The sequence below is a fragment of the Nomascus leucogenys genome, chromosome 15, assembly GCF_006542625.1.
Source record: "Nomascus leucogenys isolate Asia chromosome 15, Asia_NLE_v1, whole genome shotgun sequence".
Classification (NCBI taxonomy): domain Eukaryota; kingdom Metazoa; phylum Chordata; class Mammalia; order Primates; family Hylobatidae; genus Nomascus; species Nomascus leucogenys.
Genome location: NC_044395.1, coordinates 61,946,780 through 61,972,311, shown reverse-complemented (window position 1 = coordinate 61,972,311; position 25,532 = coordinate 61,946,780). Strand labels below are relative to the sequence as shown.

The 25,532-nt window shown below is 41.1% G+C and overlaps 1 protein-coding gene across 2 annotated transcripts in view; it reads left to right on the top strand.

Moving 5' to 3' along the window:
• Positions 1–434: 434 nt before the first annotated feature.
• The window catches only part of RNF169 (ring finger protein 169), a 96,363-nt gene continuing 71,265 nt past the window's right edge, over positions 435–25,532 (top strand). For both annotated transcript variants that reach the window (XR_004033568.1, XM_030828759.1), the window contains exon 1: positions 435–945. Coding sequence is in view for 1 of the 2 variants with exons in the window: in XM_030828759.1 (XP_030684619.1) it covers positions 444–945 (502 nt within the window). In the remaining variant the exon portion in view is untranslated. The remainder of the gene's footprint in view (positions 946–25,532) is intronic.

The window sequence follows — 25,532 nt, the reverse complement described above, 5'->3', positions numbered from 1 at the left end:
CTGGTTTGAGTCACAAAGCTACCCCCATCCTTAGGAGAGAGCTCAGGCCCTCATATCAAATGAACACTAAGGCAGGTTTCTGAGTAACTCACATATTCCCCACTCACTTTCTCCTCAGTTATCAAGACATTACAGGATAAGTGTATCAAAGTTTAACATCGTTCAGAATTGCCAATAAAGCCCCTCAGTTCTCACCTCTTTCAGTTCAGTAAGAGGAAACTGCAAGGACTTTTCGAGAGTGCGGCTGATGACCGCATATATAAAGAATAACTAATAAATATTAATGAAGTATCCCCTCTGGCCAATCAGGTCTGAGGAGAACCCTCTTTGGGCTCACAGAAGCCTCGCCCCTCATGAATATGTAGATAGCACTGCCCACCGCGCACGGCCCCGCCCTCCACTCTTCTCCCTCGCAACCGACCTCCCTTCAAACGGGAAACAAGATGGCGGCGGCAGGTCCGAGTACTCGGGCCTCTTCCGCGGCGGCAGCGGCCGCTCTGAGTCGGCGGGGCCGGCGGGGCCGCTGTGACGAGATGGCGGCAGCTAAGACTGGGGCCCCAGGCCCGGCTTCTGGACCTTCGCTGTTGGTGTTGTCGCCGCCGTTGCTGCAGCCGCCGCTGCCGCCGCGGCCGGAGGAATCGGGGTGCGCCGGGTGCCTGGAGCCCCCCGGGGAAGCAGCGGCCCTGCCGTGCGGCCACTCGCTTTGCCGAGGCTGTGCCCAACGCGCCGCCGACGCGGCGGGCCCGGGTTGCCCTCGCTGCCGCGCCCGCGGCCCAGGCTGGGCCCGCCGTCGGGCCCGCGACGACGGCCAGGCCGACGCAGAGGTGCTGGGCGAGTGCGCCCGCCGCAGCCAACCCGAGCGCTGCCGCCCGCGCCGGGACGGGGGCGCGGCTGCCGCGGGGCCCAGGGCAGAGCAGGAGCCGCGTGCCGCGCCTGCGGAGCCAGGTGGAGATTTCCCACTTCCCCTTGGGGTCTGGAGCGAGGCCGAGCGCGCCCCGGCCTGGCCTGGTGAGGGGTGGAGAGTCCCGGGCCCTACTGGGGCGGGTGTGGAGAGTTCTCGTGGGATTGGAACCCGGGCTCTGCCCAGGTGCAGTGTGTTTGTGAATTTTGAACTTCAGAGTGAAGGACAGGCACGTTGCATGCGGAGGGGCGGTGAGGGCACACCGCGCCTTACGTAAGTCCGAAGTTTGGAGGGAAACAGAATTGTTGGAACAAGTTAGGGGCAGGTTGGAATTGGTGTGTGGGAGTGGGAGGGGCTTTGGATCAGAGAAGTGCTTGGTTTAATATTGCATGAAGAGTTTGGGGGTCATATTGCTTGGAGAGATGTGGCTCCTGGCCCTGAATGAGTCAGTGAAGGGTGTGGAGAATCCGGAGTTTAGGGAACAGGTTGAATTTGAGGATGTGAAGGGAGTTTTCAGACTTGAGAGCAGAGGGGGTGGGGAGCACACTTGTGCAGTTGTTTTCATACATTTTGGAAAATGTATGCTTAGCACAGAACTTGGCACATAGTGAGGAAGCAATAAGTGACTGCCGTTTATATTTGTAACACTGGTACTACTAAGTCCAGTAGTGCCCGACAAAAAAGCTGGCTTGGGTTTAAAAGTTTTGGAAACAAAGATTGGGTGGCAGGGGCTGCTTGTATCTCCTTGGCAGTGTGGGTTTCCTACTGGCTTGCTGGCAATTAAAAGTCTGTTGTAGGACTCTTGCCTTGAACTTCTTTCCCCTAACACCAGCAGCCTGCTATTCCTCGGTTCTGAGCTTTGAGATAGAAAGTGCCCTGTATAAAATAAGACTGTTATAACTTAGGATTCTTTTGGGGACACACCCAGTCAACATAACATCTACAGCTCTGTTTGATAAAAAAAAAAAAATGCTTACCTAGAATGAGATTTTCAAGAAACATAAATCACGAAAGGCCAGATATTTGCACCTTCTGTTTTGGGAATTCTGCCATGTGTTGCTTTCGGTAAGGAAAGAGAGGCATTGCTTGTGTATACAAGTGCAGCTTCTAGAAACCACAGGTTCTAGAATGCACTCTGTTTTGATTCAAGCCGCCAGAGACACCTGTCACTGTCCTAGGATATTGGGCTATTTTATTCCTGGGGTTGAGGGGGACCTGCATCCATCTTACTTTCTATGTTCCTTGTCACTCCCCCCACCTTTTTTTTTTTTTTTTTTTTTTTGAGACGGAGTCTCGCACTGTCGCCCGGGCTGGAGTGTAATGATGCGATCTCGACTCACTGCAGCCTCTGTGCACCACCCGCTCCGGTTCAAGCGATTCTCCTGCCTCAGCCTCCCGAGTAGCTGGGATTATAGGCGCCCACCACCATGCCCGGCTGTTTTTTTTGTATTTTTGGTAGAGATGAGGTTTCACTATGTTGGCCAGGCTGGTCTTGAACTCCTGACCTTGTGATCGTCCCGCCTCGGCCTCCCAGTTTGTTGTTTTTTTTTTTTTGAGACTGAGTCTCACTCTGTCTCCCAGGCTGGAGTGCAGTGGCCAATCTCTCAGCTCACTCCAACCTCTGCCTCCCAGGTTCAAGCGATTCTCCTGCCTCTGCCCAGTAGCTGGGACCACAGGCATGTGCCACCACGCCCTGCTAATTTTTGTAATTTTAGTAGAGACAGGGTTTCGCCATGTTGGCCAGACTGGTCTCGAACCCCTAGCGTCAAGTGATCCGCCCACCTCTGCCTCCCAAAGTCTTGGGATTACAGGCGTGAGCCACTGTGCTCAGCCCTCGTTATTCCTTTTAAGCTTCACAACATCCCTATGAGATAAGTACTTTTATTTCCATTTTATAGATGAAACTGAGGTTCAGAGAGGTTAAGTAACTTGCCTAAGGGTGAAAACCCAATTCTGTCCTATTCCTGCTCAAATCAGGGATGAAACGTCTTTATTTTTGTGGATGTGGTGTGATGGTTTCATATGCTACTTAATTTGCTTTATAGTCTGAGATTATGGTCACAATATAAGACAGTACTTCTCTGGTCTCCCTATTAGTACTACTGATTATATGGCCACGTAGGATAGAAATTTTCATTTTGATTTCTAAGCTTGGAGACTGTTGTGAAATACCAGCTCTGAATTTGAACCATGAGAAGAAGTTTGGCTTGATGATTTGTGCAAACTTTTTCCCTTGAAGAAGTTTTTGTCATAAAATTTATCAGTGATTAAGGGAAATTATCTAAAATGAGATTTCAAATTAGAATCTATTGAGTCACTTAGTATTCATTAATAACTTTATATGTTTATATGAGGACCAAAATGAAAAATGGTTTTCTTAAATGTTCTTGTTGTTGGATTGTTTTGTATATGCAGTTACGTGCTTATTCAGTTGAAGAATTTTAGAAAACAAAAATATTGCCAAAAGGCTTAGGAAGTATTTTTTAGCTTCAGTGGGTTGTCTGATCCTCTTGAAGTTATATACAGTATTTTTAAATTAAAATTTTTAATAGGCAGTGCATTCACAGGATTCAAACAAAAATGTAACAAAGTATACAATGAAAAGATTCCCCTTGGCCAGGCGCGGTGGCTCACCCCTGTAATCCCAGCACTTTGGGAGGCTGAGGTGGGCGGATCACAAGGTCAAGAGATGGAGACCAGTCTGGCCAACATGGTGAAACCCCGTCTCTACTAAAAATACAAAAATTAGCTGGTCATGGTGGTGCGTGCCTGTAGTCCCAGCTACTTGGGAGACTGAGGCAGGAGAATCTCTTGAACCCGGGAGGCTGAGGTTGCAATGAGCCGAGGTTGCGCCATTGCACTCTAGCCTGGTGACAGAGGGAGACTCCGTCTTAAAAAAAAAAAAAAGAGAGGAAAAAAAAGAAAAGATTCTCTCTTACCCCCTTATTTCTCACTCCCATCAAAGATTCTTGGGCTGGGCATGGTGGCTCATGCCTGTAAATCTAGCACTTTGGGAGGCTAAGGCGGGCGGATCGCTTGAGGTCAGGAGTTCAAGACCAGCCTGGCTAACGTGGTGAAACCTTGTCTCTACTAAAAATACAAAAATTAGCCAGGTGCGGTGGCGCACGCCTGTAGTTCCAGCTACTCGGGAGGCTGAGGCAGGAGACTCGCTTGAACCTGGGAGGCGGAGGCTGCAGTGAGCTGACATTATAGCACTGCACTCCATCCTGGTGGCAGAGCAAGACTCCGTCTCAAAAAAAAGAAAAAAAAGATTGTTTGTTCTTCCATAGTTTATGGATCTACATGAAAATTCAAGTACACTTATTTTTTGCCATTTTTATACAAAAGGTTGTACATTATACACTGTTCTGTAACTTGCTTTTTTTTTGGTGTAAGAATACATCATCAAAGTCCATAGCAGTATGTTGTATGGAATTTTACTGAATGGATATAGCATAATTAACCACCTGTTGGTGGATAGTTTGATTGTTTCCTGTCTTTTGCTGTTATAAATAATTGTTTATAAATCATTATGTAAATGCATATGTGCATTTTTGTGGAGAAGTCACCAGTAGCTTTCACCAGAATCTGAACCATTGTTTTATTTATGTATTTATTTATTTATTTTTTGAGACGGAGTCTTGCTCTGTTGCCCAGGCTGGAGTGCAATGGCATGATCTTGGCTCATTGCAACCTCCGCCTCCCCAGTTCAAGCGATTCTCCTGTCTCAGCCTACCGAGTAGCTGGGATTACAAGTGTGCGCCACCACGCCCGGCTAATTTTGTATTTTTAGTAGAGACGGAGTTTCTCCATGTTGATCAGGCTGGTCTCAAACACCTGATCTCAGGTGATCCACCCGCCTCGGCCTCCCAAAGTGCTGGGATTACAGGCGTGAGCCACCGTGCCCAGCCTTGAACCATTGTTTTAATCTACATCTCTCATTCTACAGAAGAGAAAACTGAGGCCCAGAACAGATAAGAGAGTAAGGGTTTACATGAGTTAATAGTAGATGAAAAAGGGTCAACAGAAACAGCCTAATTCAGTGAAATGTTCATAATAGCTTTAATAAGGAAAACTAATAATACCAGTTTTATAAATATTTACATTGTGCTTTTATGAGTGGAAACAGCAACAGGATTACTAGGTTGGCACAAAAGTAATTATGGTTTTTTGCCATGACTTTCAGTGGCAAAAACAGCAATTACTTTTGTACCAGCCTAATAGCAATTTTAGTAACATTTGGAGATATATTGCTTAGTTGTATTCTCATCACATAGTTGGATCAATTGATAAAGGAAACATCAGGCCTGCTGGAAATGAAATTTTGTAGTAAACGCACTGGTATTTAAGTGAAGTTCTTAATTTTTTTTTATTTTGTTGAAGTCCAGTGCCTCTTTAGGAATTGCTTTGTGGAAAAAGTATAAAGAGTTTGTGTTTTGTTGAAAATTTTGGTTGCACTGGTGACATTTTTGTTCTTTGCCAGCTTTTTTGGCAAGCTTTAAGGTTCAGAACCTTAATGACCCCTGTGTACATGTTTTATTTAATTCTTCTATGCATTGACAGTTTGCTTTTGGATATAATATCAGTTCTTGTTGATTTGTGAAACTCTGTGTGTAAAGGCTACATCAGTGATCATTTCAAAATGAACTCAGACTTCAACTTCATATTCTTTGAGGATCTGCAACTAGTTGTATATATTGACATATTAAATATTTGGACCATTTTGAGCAATATTCAGGAATTACGTAATATGTGACTACTCTGTGCCAGGTCTTTGGGAAACAGTGAATGAAATATTAAAGATCTCTCTCTCATGGAGCTTATATTCTAAATTTAGAGATATTCCTTATCTGTTGATTTAAAAAATATACTTACCATACAGGCTGACATAGATAGATTTTGAACTATACATTGCAGCCACACTTCGGCTTCATTTAAAAATGATTAATGAATTTTAAGAATTCATTTAGTCTGTTTGAAATCCAGGATGGTTATTCCAAATCATACTGCTTTTAGATTTGAAACCAAGACCTTTTTACTTTTTAGGATTCTTTTTCTTTTTTTGAGATGGAGTCTTGCTCTGTCACTCAGGCTGGAGTGCAGTGGCGCAATCTCGGCTCACTGCAAGTTTGGCCTCCTGGGTTCATGCCATTCTCCTGCCTCAGCCTCTCTGAGTAGCTGGGACTACAGGCGCCCGCCACCACGCCTGGCTAATTTTTTGTATTTTTAGTAGAGACGGGGTTTCACTGTGGTCTCGATCCCCTGACCTCGTGATCCGCCCGCCTCGGCCTCCCAAAGTGCTGGGATTACAAGCGTTGAGTCACCGCGCCCGGCGGGGATTCTTTTTCTTCGGCTATGGGTAATGACTGAAGAAAAGCTAGACAAAGGCTGGTGAATCTTTTAAATTGGCAGTTTAAATTTTTTTCTCTTCGTGTTATTAAAAGTGCTTTTCAGGAATTGAATAGATAGGCCAGGTGCGGTGGCTCACATCTGTAATCCCAGCACTTTGAGAGGCAGAGGTGGGCGGATCACCTGTGGCCAGGAGTTCGAGACCAGCCTGGCCAACATGGGGAAACCCCGTCTTTACTAAAAACACAAAAATTAGCTGGGCGTGGTGGTGCACGCTTATAGTCCCAGCTACCCGGGAGGCTGAGGCAGGAGATTCGCCTCAACCCAGGAGGCAGAGGTTGCAGTGAGCCGAGATTGCGCCACTGCACTCCAGTCTGGGTGACAGAGCGAGACTCTCTCCGAAAAACAAACAAAACATGAAAATTGAATAGATAAAAAACAATTAAATAGTGCCTCACTTATCCCTTCTCATCCCATCTCAACTTCCCTGTTCACTTAGGGTTAACATTTCTGCATTTAAAAAATTTCCCCTTTCTTTGAAAAGCAAGTAGTTCTGGTTTATTACTCAGTTGACAGACAATGTTTGCTATGTGTGCAGCCTAAATTACATTTAGGACTAATGAATAATGAAACCATGTGATTGTAGTGCAAGAGGACAGGAATTCTCTAGTCTGTAAGGATTTGTTTAAAATATGTAAAATGACTCATTTCTTTATCCTTAATGACACATATCCGAGAATTTGAGAGTGTCCTTATGTGTTATACCAATACAGGAAACATTTGCCTTGTGCTAAGATGTTTTTTAAAGCTCTTGATGAGATTACATGCACTCTACCAACTAAACATTAATTACTATTGAAGAATAGCTCCAATGTATAGAATTCAGGATTGAATAGCAGGAATTTAGGAGGTATTTGTTTCTTCATATTTCCACTCCCTGTCTTACTTCTAGTTAATCCTGAAAGAGTTGCCTACCTTGAATTAATTTGTATCTGAGTTGGCTTGAGTGTATGATGTAGGATATCTTTGTTAAATTTCATTCCACTAATTCAATGAGCATTTTGAGGGGCACACATTGTGCAAGATGATGCAATAAAAAAAGATGAATAAGACATTCTTGGCCGGGCGCGGTGGCTCAAGCCTGTAATCCCAGCACTTTGGGAGGCCGAGGCGGGCGGATCACGAGGTCAGGAGATCGAGACCATCCTGGCTAACACGGTGAAACCCCATCTCTACTAAAAATACAAAAACTTAGCCGGGCATGTCGGCGGGCACCTGTAGCCCCAGCTACTGGGGAGGCTGAGGCAGGAGAATGGCGTGAACCCAGGAGGCGGAGCTTGCAGTGAGCCGAGATCGCGCCACTGCACTCCAGCCTGGGGGACAGAGCGAGACTCCGTCTCAAAAAAAAAAAAAAAAAAAAAAAGACATTCTTTAAGACTCCACAGTGTGGTTGGGGAAACACATACTCAAATAACAATACAACGTGTTAAGTGAGGTAAACAGACAATGCTAACAGAGTCGAGGAATGGGCTGACTGACAATTTGCAGGAAACCTGAGGAAGGCATTTGAATTGTATGTTGAAGAAAGAGTAGGAATTCACCAGATGAGGAAGGAGAGGATGTCCATTTCAGGTAGAAGAGCCTGCATGTAGAAAGGCTTGAAGGCGCTTGGGATGTTCAGGGACTGGCAAAAAGCTAAATATAGGTGGAGTGTGGACTGGAGTGGGGAAGTAGAGAAGAGACTGAAGAAGTTAGATCATGCAGGCCATTGTGTATTAGGGTAAAAGAATTTTGGACTTCATCCTATAAAGCTCTTAAAGATTTTTCAGTGGTGGAATAACATAATCATAATGTGCTTTAGAAAGACAATATATATTGGTTGGAAGAGGAAAGATGTGAGTAGAAACTGGAGGTGGGGAGTTGTTAGGGGACTGTTTTAGTAGTTCAGGCAAGCGATGAAGAGGGCCTGGACTAAAACATTGGCTGTGGCATTGTTAACTTCAGTCATTCATTAATTTAGTGACCATTTGAGGGTCTTCTGTGTGCTACGTCTAGGCACTAGAGCTGCAAATAGAGGTAAAGCATGGTTCTGTCCCAAAGTGTAGTTGGGAAGATTGGGATGTAAATATGCAACTGAAATGTGGTTTTATAAGTATTATAATAGCTGTTATGCAAGATATAATTGTAGAAGGCAATATAGTATATATTAATAGAGCAGGCTAATAGAGGAAAATCTGGAGACAGACTACCTGGGTTCAGATTCTAGCTTTGCTATTTATAGCTGTATGTTATTGGACACTCTCTGTGTTTTAGTTTCTTCATTTGGAAAATGGGAATAGTAATAGTATTAAAATCATAAGGTTGTTGTTAAAGTCTAAATGAATTATTACAATGCTTGGTATATAAAGAGCTAGGTCAACAAATGTAAGGTATTTTCACAAAGAAGATAATCTAGTTTGGATGGGTCAGGAATGGCTTCAGTGAATGCCAGACATTTGACCATCAGTATTCATTAGGTGGATGAGGTCAGAATAAAGATGAGAGAGGGAAATAGTATATTTAAAGGCATAGGAACATGAAACAAGGAGTGTTCTAGGGATTGTAAACAGGAGTGGTTAGAGTATAGAGTGCATGTGGGAGAGTGGAAGCATGTGGGACTGCAGAAATTGGCAGTTGCTGAATAATAGTGGACTTTGAGTGCCATGCTAAGGAATGAGGATCCACTGAGGAGTTTCAAAGACGAATTCATCTTTGAACTTTAGAGAGATCACTCCCATGGGAGTGTTGTAGCAAATAGATTGGAGAGCCCAAATTCTCTTTTTAGCAAGATGGCTAAAACTGACACAAATACTCAGAAAAGCTTCAAAATAAAGAACGACAATTCTTTTAAATGCATTCTTGAATATACAGGAAAGAGGAAAATCTCCAGTTTCCAAAAACAAAAATGGAACTACAAACCAAAACTGTAAGCCCAAAAGCTGCATAATAAAGAACGACAATTCTTTTAAATACATTCTTGAATATACAGGAAAGATAGAAAAATCTCCAGTTTCCAATGGAACTACAGACCAAAACTGTAAGCCCTTGAACCTATGCTGTATTGCCCTAGAGCAGAGTGAGGAGTGTGGAGATGGGTTATTTCAGGTGTTGTCTTCCTAGCAGGTTGAGTTTTACCATATGCAAAAAGGAATTAGAACTAAGATTTCTGTGTAAGACTGAGATTTTTGATGTGCTGCACTCTAGGTGAAAGGGTGGGCTAGAAAAAAAAAAATCTTCCCTAGTACACAAGGAGACGTCAAGAAATCTTGTCTTGACTTGCTTGAGCTCTATGCAAAGAGAAAATGAAAAAAGTTTGCCTGAGAAATTGAAGCACAAGATCTATACCTTGCTTACATTTGGGAACTGGGTTTATATTATATGGCTCAGAAATTAATATACAAACAGGCTTCAAGCTAGTGAGACAGGAAAAGACCATGAGAGGTACGTCCATACCTTAGACCACAAGGGATTCTTAACAGAAGAAATAAGCCCAGCTGAAGATGAACTTATGATTAAAAATGACATATGAGGAAATGGCTTTGTACCACAAATGAGAGTCAGCAGATAGAACAAGCAGGAGGATTATAGCTCCAAGAACTCGGATAAGAGAGTGACAATTTGCGAGATAATTTAAATTAGCATATTTTAAGCAGCTAAAGACTTTAAAGAATTGACATCCCAAGAAATGAATAAAGCGTTATGAAACAGGCACATTTGGAAAAGAATGAAACATAATGAAAAATGTAGTCATTGAGGTTAAAAATCTCAGTAAATAAGTTAAACGATAGTTTACACAGATGAAGAGAGATTAGTAAGGTGGGACATAGACATGAGAAAATTCTCAAGAATACAAATAAATAAAGGAAAATATGAAAGAAGGTGAAGAAAAAGGAAAAGGACAAATCAAGAAGATCCAAGATGTAATAGTACTTCCAGGAGAAAAAAAATATGGAGGAGATGTGGAATTTGAAGAGCAGATGACTTGAGAATTTTTTAGAATTAGTAAAAAGTCCTGAATCCTTAGGTTCAAGGCTCATGAGGCCCTAGCAAGAGGTTTTTTTCTTTTTGTTTTGAGACAAGGTCTTGCTCCGTAGTTCAGTCTTGAGTACAATGGTGTGATCGTAGCTTGCTGCAGCCTTGACCTCACAGGCTCAAGTGATCCTCCCACCTTGGCCTCCCAAAGTGTTGGCATTACAGGCGTGAGCCACTGCACCTGGTACCTAGCAAGAATTAACAACAGAAAAGCAGCAACAAAACCCCACAACTAAACACATTGCAGTGAAACTTCAGAACACCAAAGACTATTAAGTATAACCAAAAAGGAAAGACAAAGGAGCAATAAGCAGACTGAGAGCATACATCTTTTAACCTACAAGAGAGACCAGAAGAAAACTGAATAATTTCTTCAGCCTTGAGAGAGATCTGAATTTCATACTCAGGTAAGTTATTCAAGAATAAGGGGCTGGGTGCGGTAGCGCACGCCTGTAGTCCCAGCACTTTGGGAGGCCGAGGTGGGCGGATCGCCTGAGGTCAGGAGTTCAAGACCAGCCTGACTAACATGTTGAAACCCTGTCTCTACTAAATACAAAAAATTAGCCGGGTGTGGTGGCACATGCCTGTAATCATTGGGAGGCTGAGGCAGGAGAATCGCTTGAACCCAGGAGTCGGTGATCCAAAATCGCACCATTGCACTCCAGCCTGGGCAACCATGAGCAAAACTCCATCTCAAAAAAAGAAAAAAGTAAGGGCAAAAATAAAAATATTTTCAGATAGGAAAAAGAGAATTTACTACACTGTTTCTAAAAGAGCTATTATAAACCTAAAGCATATAGTGCAGGAAGAAAGAAATGTAATTTAGGGGAGAAAGTGGGATATAAGAAGTTGTGATGAAGAAAGAAGTCAGTAGGTAGACTAAGCCAATGTTGACTGGATAAAACAAAATAATTATGACTGATTTGTAGGGGCTAAAACCAAGGTAAAACTAAAATACTAGGCAAGGATAAAATGTAAGCGGGGAGAAAAGTGATTCTCATGACAGATTTCTAAAGTTCTGTCTATACGTAACATAGTTCAATAGGAAGACAGAGATATTGATCAACTTCAGGCTTTAAGTCAGACGCACATTAAACATTTACAGGTAGACTGGATGCGGTGGCTCATGCCTAATCTCAGCACTTTGGGAGGCCGAGGTGGGAGGATCATTTGAGTCCAGGAGTTCGAGACTAGCCTAGGCAAAAAAATGAGACCCTGTCTCTACTAAAAATTAAGTTAGCCAGATGTGGTGGTGTGCGCCTGTGATCCCAGCAATACAGGAGGACTGCTTGAGCCCAGGAGGTGGAGACCGCAGTAAGCTGTGTTTGTGTCACTGTACTCCAACCTAGGTGACAGAGCGAGATCCTGTCTCAACGAATGGGGTTAATCCTGAAAAGAAATACAATATATAACTTGATCTACTACACATATATAGAACCATACACTTAAATTAGAGAACATGCATCCTTTTTAAACAAATATACAACATTTACGTAATTTTCCTAGATTCATTTAGGCACAAAGGAAGTTTCGACAAATAGGAAAGATATATAAGCCATCTTTTCTGACCATAGTATAATAAAATTAGAAATTAATAGTGAAAATATAACCAATTCCCCCTCCAATCCATGTTTGGAAATTGAAAAAAACAAAATTTAAATAATATGTGGGTAAAGAACAAAACTGGCCGGGTGCGGTGGCTCATGCCTGTAATCCCAGCACTTTGGGAGGCCAAGGCGGCTGGATCACCTGAGGTCAGGAGTTTGAGACCAGCCTGGCCAACATGGTGAAACCCCGTCTCTACTAAAAATACAAAAAATTAGCCAAGTGTGGTGGCGGGTGCCTGTAATCCCAGCTACTTGGGAGGCTGAGGCAGGAGAATCTCTTGAACCCAGGATGTGGAGGTTACAGTGAGCCGAGATCGTGCCATTGCACTCCAGCCTGGGCAACAACTGCAGCCTAGGCAACATCTCAAAAAAAAAAAAAAAAAAAAAAAAAAAAAAAAAAAAAAAAAAAAACTCAAACCAAGTGGTCAGCTGAAGAAGTTAAAAAAAGTAACAGCAGATTAAACCCAAAGGAAGTAGAAGATAGGAAAGAATAAAGTGCAGAAATGAATGGAAAACAAAAGAATTAGCAAGGTCAAAATCTAATTCATTGAAAAGATTAATGTAAGATCTATAACCCTAACCTCTGGCAAGATTGATCAAAGAAAAGGCATAAATGTTAGGAATGAAAAAGGGAATACAACTACAGATGTAATGAAGATTTTAAAAAACCTATAAATATAGAATATGGAAAACGTTCTGCCATTGATTTTGAAAAATTGGATTTTTCCAATTTTTCAGCTGACTCAAGAATAAATAGAAAGTATGACTAGAAATATAACTAATTAGCAAAGAGTAAAATCTCCCCACTAAGCAATACCACCGCGTGGACACAATGAGCAAAATGCAGAACATGGGAAAACTGTGGGACAAATGGCCCACTTTCTTCCACAAATAAATTAGGAAAAAAGCAATAGAGGGGCGACTCATGGATTAAAAGATACAATCAGTTTAAGTGTATGAACTTACTTGGATCCTGATTTGAAAAAACTGTATGAAAACATTTAATGAGAATTTGAATGCCGGCTGGATATTTGTTGGTATTAAAGACTTACATTTTTAGTGTGACAATAGTTTTCTGGTTATATATTTTAAAATAATCCTTTTCTTAGAGAGATATTAAAAATATTTATAGCTAAGATGATACGATGTCTGGGATTTGCTTCAAAAGAACTTCAAATTTGTTCCAGGAGATAGGGAGCAGGTATTGATTAGGGGAGGATAGAAAATAAGATTGCTAATGATTGATTGCTGAAGCTAGATGATTTGTGGTAGTTCATTATACTGGTTTCTCTAATAATGTATTTGAAACTTTTCCATAAAAAAAGCAAGAGGAAATTCTGTCCATTGAAGAAGTACCAGGCACAGATGGTTTTATAGGTTACCCAAATATTGAAGGATGGATGGTTCCAGGGAATAAATAAAATGTTTCCAGACTTGTTTTGGGGGCTTTTACAACTTGATAACAAAATCACACAAGTTAACAAAATCACACAAGATGACAAAATCACACAGCTGTATGAGAAAGGAAAAGTACAGGCCAGTCTCATGAACACAGATTTTTATTTTTTATCTTTTTATTTCTTTTTTCTATTTTTTGTGGAGATGGGGGTCTCACTGTATTGCCCAGGTCTTAACTTCTGGTCTTAACTTCTGACCTCAAGCGATCCTCCTGCCTCTGCTTCCCAAAGTGCTGGGATTACAGGCGTGAATCACCTGGCATGAACACAGATTTTTAAAATCTCAGGTGAAACATAGACTGAATCGAGTAGTATATTTTTAAAAAATCACAACCAAGTAGCAGTTATTCAAAGAATAGGAGTTTGGCTTAACATTAAGAATCTAATGTAATTCCCCATGTTAACAAACTAAAGGAGAGTAAAACTATATGGGCATTGCAATAGCTGGCTCAAAAAAGCATTTGACAAAATTTATCATTTATTATTTAAAAAAACTAGAACATGTGGAATAGGAGAAGCTTTCTTTTTTTCTTTTTATTTTTTTGAGACAGAGTCTCACTCTGTTGCCCAGGCTGGAGTTCAGTGGCGTGATTTTGGCTCACTGCAACCTCCACCTGCCAGGTTCAAGCCTCCCGAGTAGCTGGGACTACAGGCACGGGCCACCACGTGTGGATAATTCTTTTTTATTTTTATTTTTATTTATTTTTTGAGACGGAGTCTCGCTCTGTCGCCCAGGCTGGAGTGCAGTGGCGCGATCTTGGCTCACTGCAACCTCTGCCTCCTGGGCTCACGCCATTCTCCTGCCTCAGCCTCCTGAATAGCTTGGACTACAGGTGCCCGCCACCATACTTGGCTAATTTTTTGTATTTTTTTTAGTAGAGATGGGGTTTCACCGTGTTAGCCAGGATGGTCTCAATCTCCTGACCTTGTGATCTGCCCACTTCAGCCTCCCAATTCTTTTTTATTTTTTAAAAATAGAGATGGGGTTTCACTATGTTGCCAGGGCAGGTCTTGAACTCCTGGCTTCAGGATATCCCCCTGCCTTGGCCTGTCCAAGGTGTTGAGATTACAGGTGTGAGCCACTGTGCCCAGCCACTGTCTTTGCTTTTAAAGTGGAATTTATCAATAAGGATGATTAGTGGCCAAGAATAGTCAAGACCATTTTGAAGAACATGATGGTTGGATTTGGTTTCTCAAATATCAAGCTGTTTAAAGCCATGTGAATTAAGACAGTGAGGTATTGGTATCAGGGTGGTTGAATAACTAATGTTAAAATTAAAGAGCATAGAAACATGCCCTCATATATTTAAATTTGGTGGATAATGGGTGGCCATTACAAATCACTGGGGTAAAGGTGTCATTTTTACTTGTCATAGGTAGTTAGCTACCTTACAGAAAACAAGAAAAAAATAGATCTTTAGCACCGTATACAAAAAATTATTTGTAGAGCCAGGCATGGTGGCTCACGCCTGTAATCCCAGCACTTTGGGTGGCTGAGGTGGGCGGATCACTCAAGGTCAGGAGTTTGCGACCAGCCTGGCCAACATGGGGAAACCCCGTCTCTACTAAAAATACAAAAATTAGCCAGGCGTGATGGTGCATGCCTGTAGTTCCAGCTACTCAGGAGGCTGAGACAGGAGATTCGCTTTAACCTGGGAAGTGGAGGCTGTAGTGCTGAGATCATGCCACTGCACTGCAGCCTGGGTGACAGAGCTAGACTCTGTCTCAAAAAAAAAAAAAGGTTGTAAATGGATTAAAGGTCAAACTGTAAAACTTAGAAAATGCTAGGACTATCTCTGAAAATGGAATAGAGAAGGGCTTTCAAACAAACAAAAAACGTAAAGTTTGATAATTTGACCACATTAAAATTAAAAATTGGGCCAGGCATGGTGGCTCATGCCTATAATCCCAGGACTTTGGAAGGTTGAGGTGAGAGGATTGCTTGAGGCCAGGAGTTCAACACCAGCCTGGGCAACATAGGGAGACCTTGTCTCTACAAAAAAATATAAAAATTTAGGCAGGCATGGTGGGGTGTGCCTGTAGACCCAGCTATTCAGGAGGCTGAGGTGGAAGAATACTTTTGAGTCCAGGAGTTTCAGGCTGCAGTGAGCACTCTAGCCTGGGTGACAGAAGCGAGACCCTGCCTCAAAAGAAACAGAAAACAAAACAAACACACCAGAAACAGAAAAAGAGATTAAATAAGAAGACCAACCAGAGGCTGGGAGAAGATATTTGCAGTGAAATAACTGACAAAAGATTGATATCCAACATATATGAACTACAAATCACTATGATGACAGATAACCTTATTAGAAAAATGGTGAGAAGATTTGAATAGGCGTTTCATAGAAGAGGGAAACTGAAAGGCCAGTAAACATCTGGAATGATACGCAACATCATTAGCAATCAGGGAAATGCAAATTAAACCAGTGATGAGATGCCATCAGACTGCTATAATTTGTAATTGATTAATTATAATTAATGAGCACCTATATACTGCCGGAGGAGTATAAGTTGCCATACAACCATGTTGGAGAGCAGTTTGGCCATATCTAGTAAGGTTGAAGAGACAGATTCCTTGCTATGCAGAGATTCCATTAATAGGTGTGTGCCATGGTTAAACTCTTGTGTACATATGCACACACACAGTGATGCTCACATTACAGCACTGTAGTACTAGAAAATGTAGTAACAGTTGTCTTTGATAGGAGAAGGGATAAATTAGTTTCTACAGCTGTTAGAATGAATGAACTGGGTATTTATGTATCAACATGGATAAATCTGGAAAAATATTTGCAAAAGGAAAAGTTGCAAAAGAATATGTATCCTTTGATGCCATTTATATAAGTAAAAGTACAGAAGATGGGAGTCATTTCAATAGCTTGAGTGAGAAATGAAGAAACAATCAGCCAATATAGACTTTACTCTCCTTGTGCCTCCCAACAAGGCCTCCCTCTATCATCCAGGCTGGAGTTCAGTGATGAAATCATGGCGCACTACAGCCTCTACTTTTCAGGTTCAAGCGATCCTCCCACCTCCAAAGTAACCGGGACTACAGGCATGTGCTACCATGCCCAACTAATTTTTTGTATTTTTAGTACTATACAAGGTCTCACCATGTTGCCCAGGTTGGTCTTGAACTCCTGGATTCAAGCAGTCCTCCTGCCTCAGTCTCTCAAAGTGCTGGGATTACAGGTGTGAGCCACCATGCCTGGCTTTAGACTACTGTTTCACAGTTTGATAATGAAAGGAAGGAAATAGAGTGCATGAAAAAAGGAAAGTACAATTGTAAGAACCAAGAGCAGAACAGATTTTACTCAGAATTTGAATTCAGGGTACTCTTGGAGAGCCCATTCCTGGGCCTCGGGCAGAACTTGAGAGTCTAAGCGATAGCCATCATATTTCTTTTTTGATGTATACTGCAGGAACAGTAAGCTGCCAGTTTGCTTATAAATTGCCACTAGCTTTTCAAGGGGCTGGAAATATTTATTTCATCTTGGTAGAAAGCAGGTTATGGATATAAGAATTATAATTCATAGGAGAAGGTAGAGGCCAGGTTTAGTATTACTGAAGCCATTTGTTCATTTTAGCTGTAGATATGAAAGATATCTCCCAAATTGTTAAATTGTGGGGATACATGGTTACTTACATCTAAACATATCTACCAGTAGCTCTTTATTTTTTTCAAAATAACGGCTTGTAGTTCCTCCATGAATAATGTACATGAGTATGTTTATTTCCTGTGTTACACAGTACTTGGCATACATTTAGCCTCTTGGCTAGTGTGTTTTCATTAGATAAATGACTAGGAAGAATAGAATTCTATAATAAATGAATTAAATCAGTACGTTTTAACCTTACAATTGCAGGTTTCTCTTACCTATTATTTCTTCCTGTTTTTGCACGTTACCACGTGCGTTTTTTGTTTTGTTTTTGGTTTTTTTTTTGAGATGGAGTCTTGCTCTGTTGCTTAGGCTGGAGTGCAGTGGCATGATCTCGGCTCACAACAACCTCTGCCTCCTGGGTTCAAGTGATTCTCCTGCCTCAGCCTCCCGAGTAGCTGGGATTACAGGCCCGTGCCCCCATGTCTGGCTAATTTTTTTTATTTTTAGTAGAGACAGGGTTTCACCGTGTTGGCCAGGCTGGTCCCGAACTCTTGACCTCAGATGATCCCCCCGCCTCGGCCTCTCAAAGTGCTGGGATTACAGGTGTGAACCACCGTGCCCGGCCTCTGTGTGCATTTTTGATAGTTAGTGATACTAACATTAAGGTTACTGGTTGGGGAAATACTAGTTGTAGTAATTTTTTTTGCCATTACTTAAAGTAGATTTGGGCTAGTTTTATATAGTCTTGGACTTGGCTTGCTTTTGAGTCTTTGGCTCTGTCTACTACAGATTGAACATCCCTAATTGAAAATCTGAAATCATGCTGCTATAAAGACACATGCACACGTATGTTTATTGCGGCACTATTCACAATAGCAAAGACTTGGAACCAACCCAAATGTCCAACGACGATAGACTGGATTAAGAAAATGTGGCACATATACACCATGAAATACCATGCAGCCATAAAAAATGATGAGTTCATGTCCTTTGTAGGGACATGGATGAAACTGGAAACCATCATTCTCAGTAAACTATTGCAAGGACAAAAAACCAAACACCGCATGTTCTCACTCATAGGTGGGAATTGAACAATGAGAACTCATGGACACAGGAAGGGGAACATCACACTCCGGGGACTGTTGTGGGATGGGGGGAGGGGGGAGGGACAGCATTAGGAGATATACCTAATGCTAAATGACGAGTTAATGGGTGCAGCAAACCAACATGGCACATGGATACATATGTAACAAACCTGCACATTGTGCACATGTACCCTAAAACCTATAATAATAAAATTAAAAAAAGAAAATCTGAAATCCAAAATATGCCAAAAATCTGAAACTATAAGTGCTGACATGACAAGTGGAAAATTCTACATATACGTACTTAACACAGACTTTGTTTTATGCACAAAACTATTTTAATTATTAGCTGGTCGCTATTATGGCTTGTGCCTGTAATCCCAGCTACTCCGGAGGCTGAGGTGGGATGATCACTTGAGGCCAGGAGTTCAAGACCAGCCTGGGCAATATAAGGAGACCCTCGTCTCTACAGAAGTAAAAAAATTAGCCAGGTATGTTGGCACACACCTATAGTCCCAGCTACTCAGGAGGCTGAGGTGGGAGGATTGCTTGAGCCCAGGAATTTGGGGCTGCAGAGAGCTATGATTGTATCACTAAACTCTAAGCTGGGTGACAGGGCAAGACTTTGCCTCTAAAAAAAAATAAAATACACAAAATTACCTCCAGGCTATGTATATAAGGTATATATGGAACATAAATGGGCTGGGCATGGTGGCTTATGCCTATGATCCCAATACTTTGGGAGGCTGAGATAGGAGGATTGCTTGAGGCCAGGGGTTTGAGACCAGCTTGGGCAACATCAAGACCTTCTCTCTACAAAATAATTTAAAACAAAAAAACATTAATCAATTTCGTATTTAGACTTGGTTTCCATCCTTAAGATAATTCATTATGTATATACAAATATTAAAAAATCCAAAGAAAGTCCGAAACACTGATGGTCCCCAACATTTCAGATAAGGGATACTCATTCTGTATTCAGCATGGTGGAAAATGCTTCTCTAATGTATAAACTAATCTGGAAAATATAGAAAGTTTTAACTTTCTTGATGTAATTTGAATTAGTTCTATGAATGATTCCTTTGCCTGATCTAAGGGAAAAATGGGTCTTTTTAAAAAAATCACTTTTATTTATGCAGGTCATGTATTTCAGGGAAGGGGAGTGAATTTGAAATAAAAAAATCTGGATTTGAATCTCAGTTCTGCCACCTTTGTCTCACTGACCATGACAAAGCTGCTTAATTAACGTCCTTGAGAGGTTTCAGTTTTCTGGTTTGTAAAAAGTAAATACTACAACCACACAGGGTTATTATAAGGCTTAAATAAGAATATGTATAGAAACCCCTAGCACAGTACTTGGCACTTAATCCTTCAGTAAATGTTAATTTACTAGGGATGCTGTTTTTTTTTACTTTATGTATTGAGCTGTGCTGGGCCCTATACTGTAAAGCTCTTTTTTACCCTATGAGTTTCATAGCCAACTGCCTGGTTTAAATTCTGCTCCCTCAGTTACTTAGCTATTTTTGACCTTGAGTAGAGTGTTTAGCTTTTCTGAGCCTCAGCTTCCATATTTGTAAGTGGAGATAATAATGGTAACAGCCTCAAAGGATTGTTGTAAGGTTTAAATAGGATAATCAATATTAAGTGTTTCATAGTGATATTTAAACAGTAAAATCAGATTAATGGGATAAGATTAGCATTTTTTTTTTTTTTGAGACGGAGTCTTGCCCTGTCACCCAGGCTGGAGTGCAGTGGCCTGATCTCGGCTCACTGCAAGCTCCGCCTCCCGGGTTCACGCCATTCTCCTGCCTCAGCCTCTCCGAGTAGCTGGGACTACAGGCGCCCGCCACCACGCCCGGCTAATTTTTTTGTATTTTTAGTAGAGACGGGGTTTCACTATGGTCTCGATCTCCTGACCTCGTGATCCGCCCGCCTCAGCCTCCCAAAGTGCTGGGATTACAAGCGTGAGCCACCGCGCCCGGCCCAAGATTAGCATTTTTTAAAGGAATAGAATAGATATTAGCATAATGAACCATTTGTTTCAGTTTTACATGTGTTTGATCAAGAACTGGGGAGTGATGTAAAATGTATTTCTTACTGTGGATTGTATTAGAAGTTCCAAAGCTATTGGCTAGGTACTAATAGTCCATAGTATGTCATCGATAAATATTAGTGACAATAGAAATATTTAATCTGTAATGGAGATTGTACTGTCAAAATAGATATATATTGGTTTGGGAATCCAGTCATACAAATATTTTATCACATTTGCTAGTGAAAAAGTACTTGTATTTTGTACTTTCTAAGAATTTAAACTGAGCTTTTGGTGACTAGGAGATTTGGCCTGAAATGCCGAGACCTGGGGTAGGATTTGGGGAGGGTGGCCTGGATTTCCATGGTGCTGCAGTATCTGGCATATAGTAGGTTCATAAATATTTGTGCGATAAATGACTTTATTGTAGCCTCAATTCAGAATTTCTCAACTAGTCAATCTTTAACACCAATCTGATCAATTCATGGACTGAGATTTACTGTTCTGTTGCATTTCCTTCTCTAATACCTCTCTAAAGCCTCTTATATGTGTTTATCAGCTTAGATGACTTGATTATAGCATTTAGGGTAACATAAGATGATAATTATATAGTATAAGCTAAATATGAATGAAAGGAGGGAGAAAGATGGTCATTTGTGCAAATACACCACCAGGCCAGTTTTCTTTTTGAGCTTGCCCGGATGTTTCACCTACTGAATCCCAGGCACAATAATATTCTTAAATGTTTACTTTTCTGATGAGGTCAGAAGGGTTGTAAAATGCCTGCAGGATAGATAAAATTTTTCACTAGATACTTCAGTATGAAAACATTTTGCATCGTAAATAGTATTCTGGAAAGGACACAGGATTGGAAGTTAGTGGATCTGAGTTTGCATACTGGTATTCTGCTACTTAGCTGTGTGGCTTTGGGCAAGCATCTTAAACTCTGTGCCTAAATTGCTTCTTTTTTAGTATGAGGATAATAGGAGCTATTTTGCAGAGTTGTGAGGATTAAATGAAATGATATGTGTAAACTGCTTATAGAAAGTAAATACCTAATAAATGTTAGCTGTTATTATATGCAGTCATTCATTTTGTACACCCTCATGGAGCACATACCACAAATTTGTGCCAAGCACTCTGCCAGGTGCTAGGGATACAAAGATGAGTAAGACACAAACCTCTGTGAAAGAATGTTAAGCTAAAGCTGTCCAGGTGTGGTGGCTCATGCCTGTAATCCCAGCACTTTGGGAGGCCGAGGCAGGCAGATCACTTGAGGCCAGGAGTTCGAGACCAGCCTGGCCAACATGGTGAAACCCTGTCTCTGCTAAAAACACACACACACAAATTAGCCAGGCATGGTGGCACATGCCTGTAATCCCGGCTACTCAGGAGGCTGAGGCAGCAGGATCGCTTGAACCCAGGAGGTTGAGGCTGCAGTGAGCCTCCAGCCTGGATGACAGAGTGAGACCCTGTTTCAAAAACAAAAACAAAAACAAGAAACAAAAAAACTGAAGCTGCCAGTTTATCCCAGATTGATAACTTAAGTAAGGCTAGTATTAGATATTTTAATTTTAAAGATCCCTAGTTTTTAGGCTAAGTAAAGATTCTGTTTGTATATCAGATTCAACTTACCCATTGAACTCTTTTGTGCTTATATTATATACCTACCCTGGGGTACCTTGGAAGTCTTTCTTGGTGACTTTATTAAGAGCAGTTTTGTTAATGTGGTAGGACAAAGAAAAGGCCCTAATAGAGTGGGTTAAGATGAGAATTAGAAATGAGAAAGCAAGGCCGGGTGCGGTGGCTCACGCCTGTAATCCTAGCACTTTGGGAGGCCGAGGTGGGCGGATCACTTGAGGTCGGGAGTTTGAGACCATCCTGGCCAACATGGTGAAACCCCATCTCTACTAAAAAATAAAAAAAAAATTAGCCAGGCATGGTGGTACATGCCTGTAATCCTAGCTACTTGAGAGGCTGAGGTGGGAGGATTGCTTAAACCTGGGAGGCAGAGGTTGCAGCGAGCCGACAGAGGGAGACTCCATCTCAAGACTGGGTGACAGAGACTGGACGACAGAGTGAGACTCCATCTCAAAAAAGAAATGAGAAAGCAGAAACAGTGAATATAATATTTAGACAATTCTTTGGAGGAATTCGCAGTAATGGGGGCAGATAAATGGGTCAGTACCTACAGCTGGGACAAGAGCCCAAGAATGTTTTTAAGATAGACGATATCAAGTCATGTTTGTATTTTAGATTTGTATATTATCATAGTAGAGAGGAAGAAATTGATGGTGCTGGAGAGAGTGGAGGAAATGGAATGAGCTAAGTCAATGAAGAGGTGAAGGAAGATGAGGTCTGAACACCTGTGGAGGTATTGATCTTATACATTAATAGGGATGTTTCTCCCATTCTGATTACTTTGTACTCCCTGCTTTCTATTTTTGGACAATTTTTATCTTTCTTTTTTTTGTTCTAGTCAAAGAGGAATATTTTTGGGCAATTTTAATTGTTTGAAAGTTTTCTTTTTTAGTGAATCAAAATCTGCTTCCCTAGTTTCAGTATTCAAGTATTTAGAGACCATGATTACTTGTAAGTTTTTAGATTAAACTTGTCATATTCATCTCTTTGTTCTGTTTTTTTTTTTCCTTCCCCAAGATTCTGGTCATACCATACTACTCAGAGTTCTTGGAATATCGTAAGCTTTTTGAAGCCTTTCTGATATTCCTCACCAATGATTATTCTGCCTGGAATATTCTTCCCTCTTATCTATCTGGCAAATTTATACTCATCCTTCAAGACCCAGGTGAAACATAAGTGCTTGGTAAAATGTTTTCTCACTCAAATGTGAGTTGATTATTCCTTCATTTTTGCCACCATTTGAATGTGAATCCCTCATTTCACTGGATTAAAGTTATTTATTTATATGTCTGTCTCTGGCACTATACTGAGCTCTTTGAGGTCAGGGATTATGTCTTTATGTATTCAGCACTTAATATGGTATCTGGAATGTATTAGACACTCAGTAAATATTTAATGAAGGAAAAATTCCTAAAAAGCTGGAAATTATATGTCATGATTCCTTAACCATTCTAGTCATCTTTAAATATGCCACTCAGAAAACCTGATACTTTAATGCCTGACCAGAGCCAGGTATAATATGACTTACTGTCTTCCCATCTGAGCGCTAAATTCTTATTAATGATGCCAAAGGTTGTATTGGCAGGCAGAACAAAAATTGCTCTTTTTTATTTTTTGCATGAACTTCCATCATGCCAGTCTTTCTCCTCACATGTATGTACAACTAAATTTTTAAGCCCGAAGACAACTTATGTTCAATTTTGGTGTTTATGGACTTATTTTCCCTTCCTTCTGTTTTGCCATTTCTCTTGTAATTTTCTAGTGTTTAGTTCTATAAAACTATTATAATGCAACCTCAAAAGATTGGACTCTGTTAATTTAAAGTTGATGATAATGAGACTTTGACTTTAATAAATTCACCTTTGCCTTAATTATGAAGAAAAACTCTACAAAATTCAGCTACCTTCAGAAAACGAATTCTTTTAAAGACCATAGTGCAAAATGATGCTGTCATGAATCTCATTGGTTCATTCAGCAAAAAAAAAAATAAGCCATTGTCTGACACTGAGACACATACCTAGAGATCATCCCTAACTTCAAGTTAGGAAGTCAGAGGCAAAGTCAAGTAATTATAACACAAGTAGTAAATGTTACTGCAGTTAAGTGCAGAATGCCATGAGGGCCTACAGAAGCTAACGTAATTCTCTCTGGGTTAGTGGGAAAACTGCAAAGGAGAGAGCAGTGAACAGGGTTTTGGAGTATGAATAGCAAATCATAGTGAAAAGGGAAGAAAATCATTCTGGGAGGAGGAAGTGGCATATATAAAGTCCTAGTGGAGGCAGGGTATGGCATATCTAGGAATAGGGAGATGTGTAAGGGCTAGGGAGAAAAGGAGTATTGAAGTAATAGTAGAAGATTGGCTGAAGTGGCAGATTGGGTCCTGTTTACAAATCTTGGAGGCAGTGGGAAGCCAATAAACGTTATTAAGTGGAAGGGTGGTAGGGTCAGTTCTCTTTATAAAGAAAGGAAAGCAATGTTAAAGATGGAAAGACAGAGTCTAAGAGACAGGGAGGCCAGTTACTTACCACTGAATGTCCACAATCTATACCAAGTAGGTATTGGAGGATTAGGTGAGATAAACAACTGTATTGAGGTAAGTGCTACTCCCATTTTATGAATGAAGAAACAGGTTTAGTAAAGATAAATACTGGTAGGCACATAGTCACTAGGTGACTGCAGGTCTGTCTGGTTCTAAATCCTGCATTCTTTTTAATTCTGGTATCATTCTACCTTGTGGACTAACAGGAATAATTCTTTGCCTCAAACAGGGAAAAACTTAATTCCAAAGGATTTTGTACCATGGTGGTGGTAGATGTGGTAGTGGGGCAACCACAGGGGCTTGGTCTGCCTAGGATAAAAGGCCATAAGGTCCAAAGCCTTCATCTTAGCAGCATTCCTATGTGTGTGTTTGATTCTGTGACCTCCTTTCTCGTGTGCCTCTTGCTGCTTTGACTGTGCTGATCCAGTGTGGGTTACCTAACAACAAAGCCTTGTTGTTGGGGCCATTTCTGGATTCAACAAGAAACCTTATTCTCTTTGACTCTACTCTTATCTGATACCTGCTTTTGCAAATCCTGTTGGTCTCTGTTGTCTAAAATTTTTTTTTTTGAGACAGGGTCTTGCTCTGTCACCCAGGTTGGAGTGCAGTGGCACAATCAAGGCTCACTGCAGCCTTGACCTCCCACCTTAGCCTCCTGAGTAGCTGCGACTATAAATAGGCACCACCATGCTTGGCCAATTTTTTATTTTTTGTGCAGATGGGGTCTCATTATGTTGCCTGGGCTGGTCTCAAACTGCTAATCTCAAGAGATCCTCCTGCCTTGGCCTCCCAAAGTGATGGGATTACAGGCAGGAGCTACCACGCCCAGCTTCAACTGTCTTAATTTGTCTTTCTCGCTTATCCAGAGATAAGCAAACTACAGTCAGCAGGCCAGATGCAGCTTCATCTTATCTCGTGAAAGCTTTGCCTCTCCTTCCCAGCCCTGTTCTTTCTCATGTGGACTCTTAACTGCAGTGTTTGTTTGTAAGATTCATTTGGCAGTTGTTTATTTTGTGACATTGCATCTGTCATCGTCTCCCTAGTTATTTAAAACTATTTTTAAAGCTTTTTATGATTTAGTCTTAGTTAATAAACTGCATTATAAATGTTTTGGGGAAAGAGTTTCATGCCTTTTCTTTTTATATTTTCTCGTTCTACAGCACCTCGCTTCTTCCTCATTGCTCATTCCCTCTTTAACCTACTAATCTTTGGTGACTGTTTCTATCATTCTTACACATTTACGTA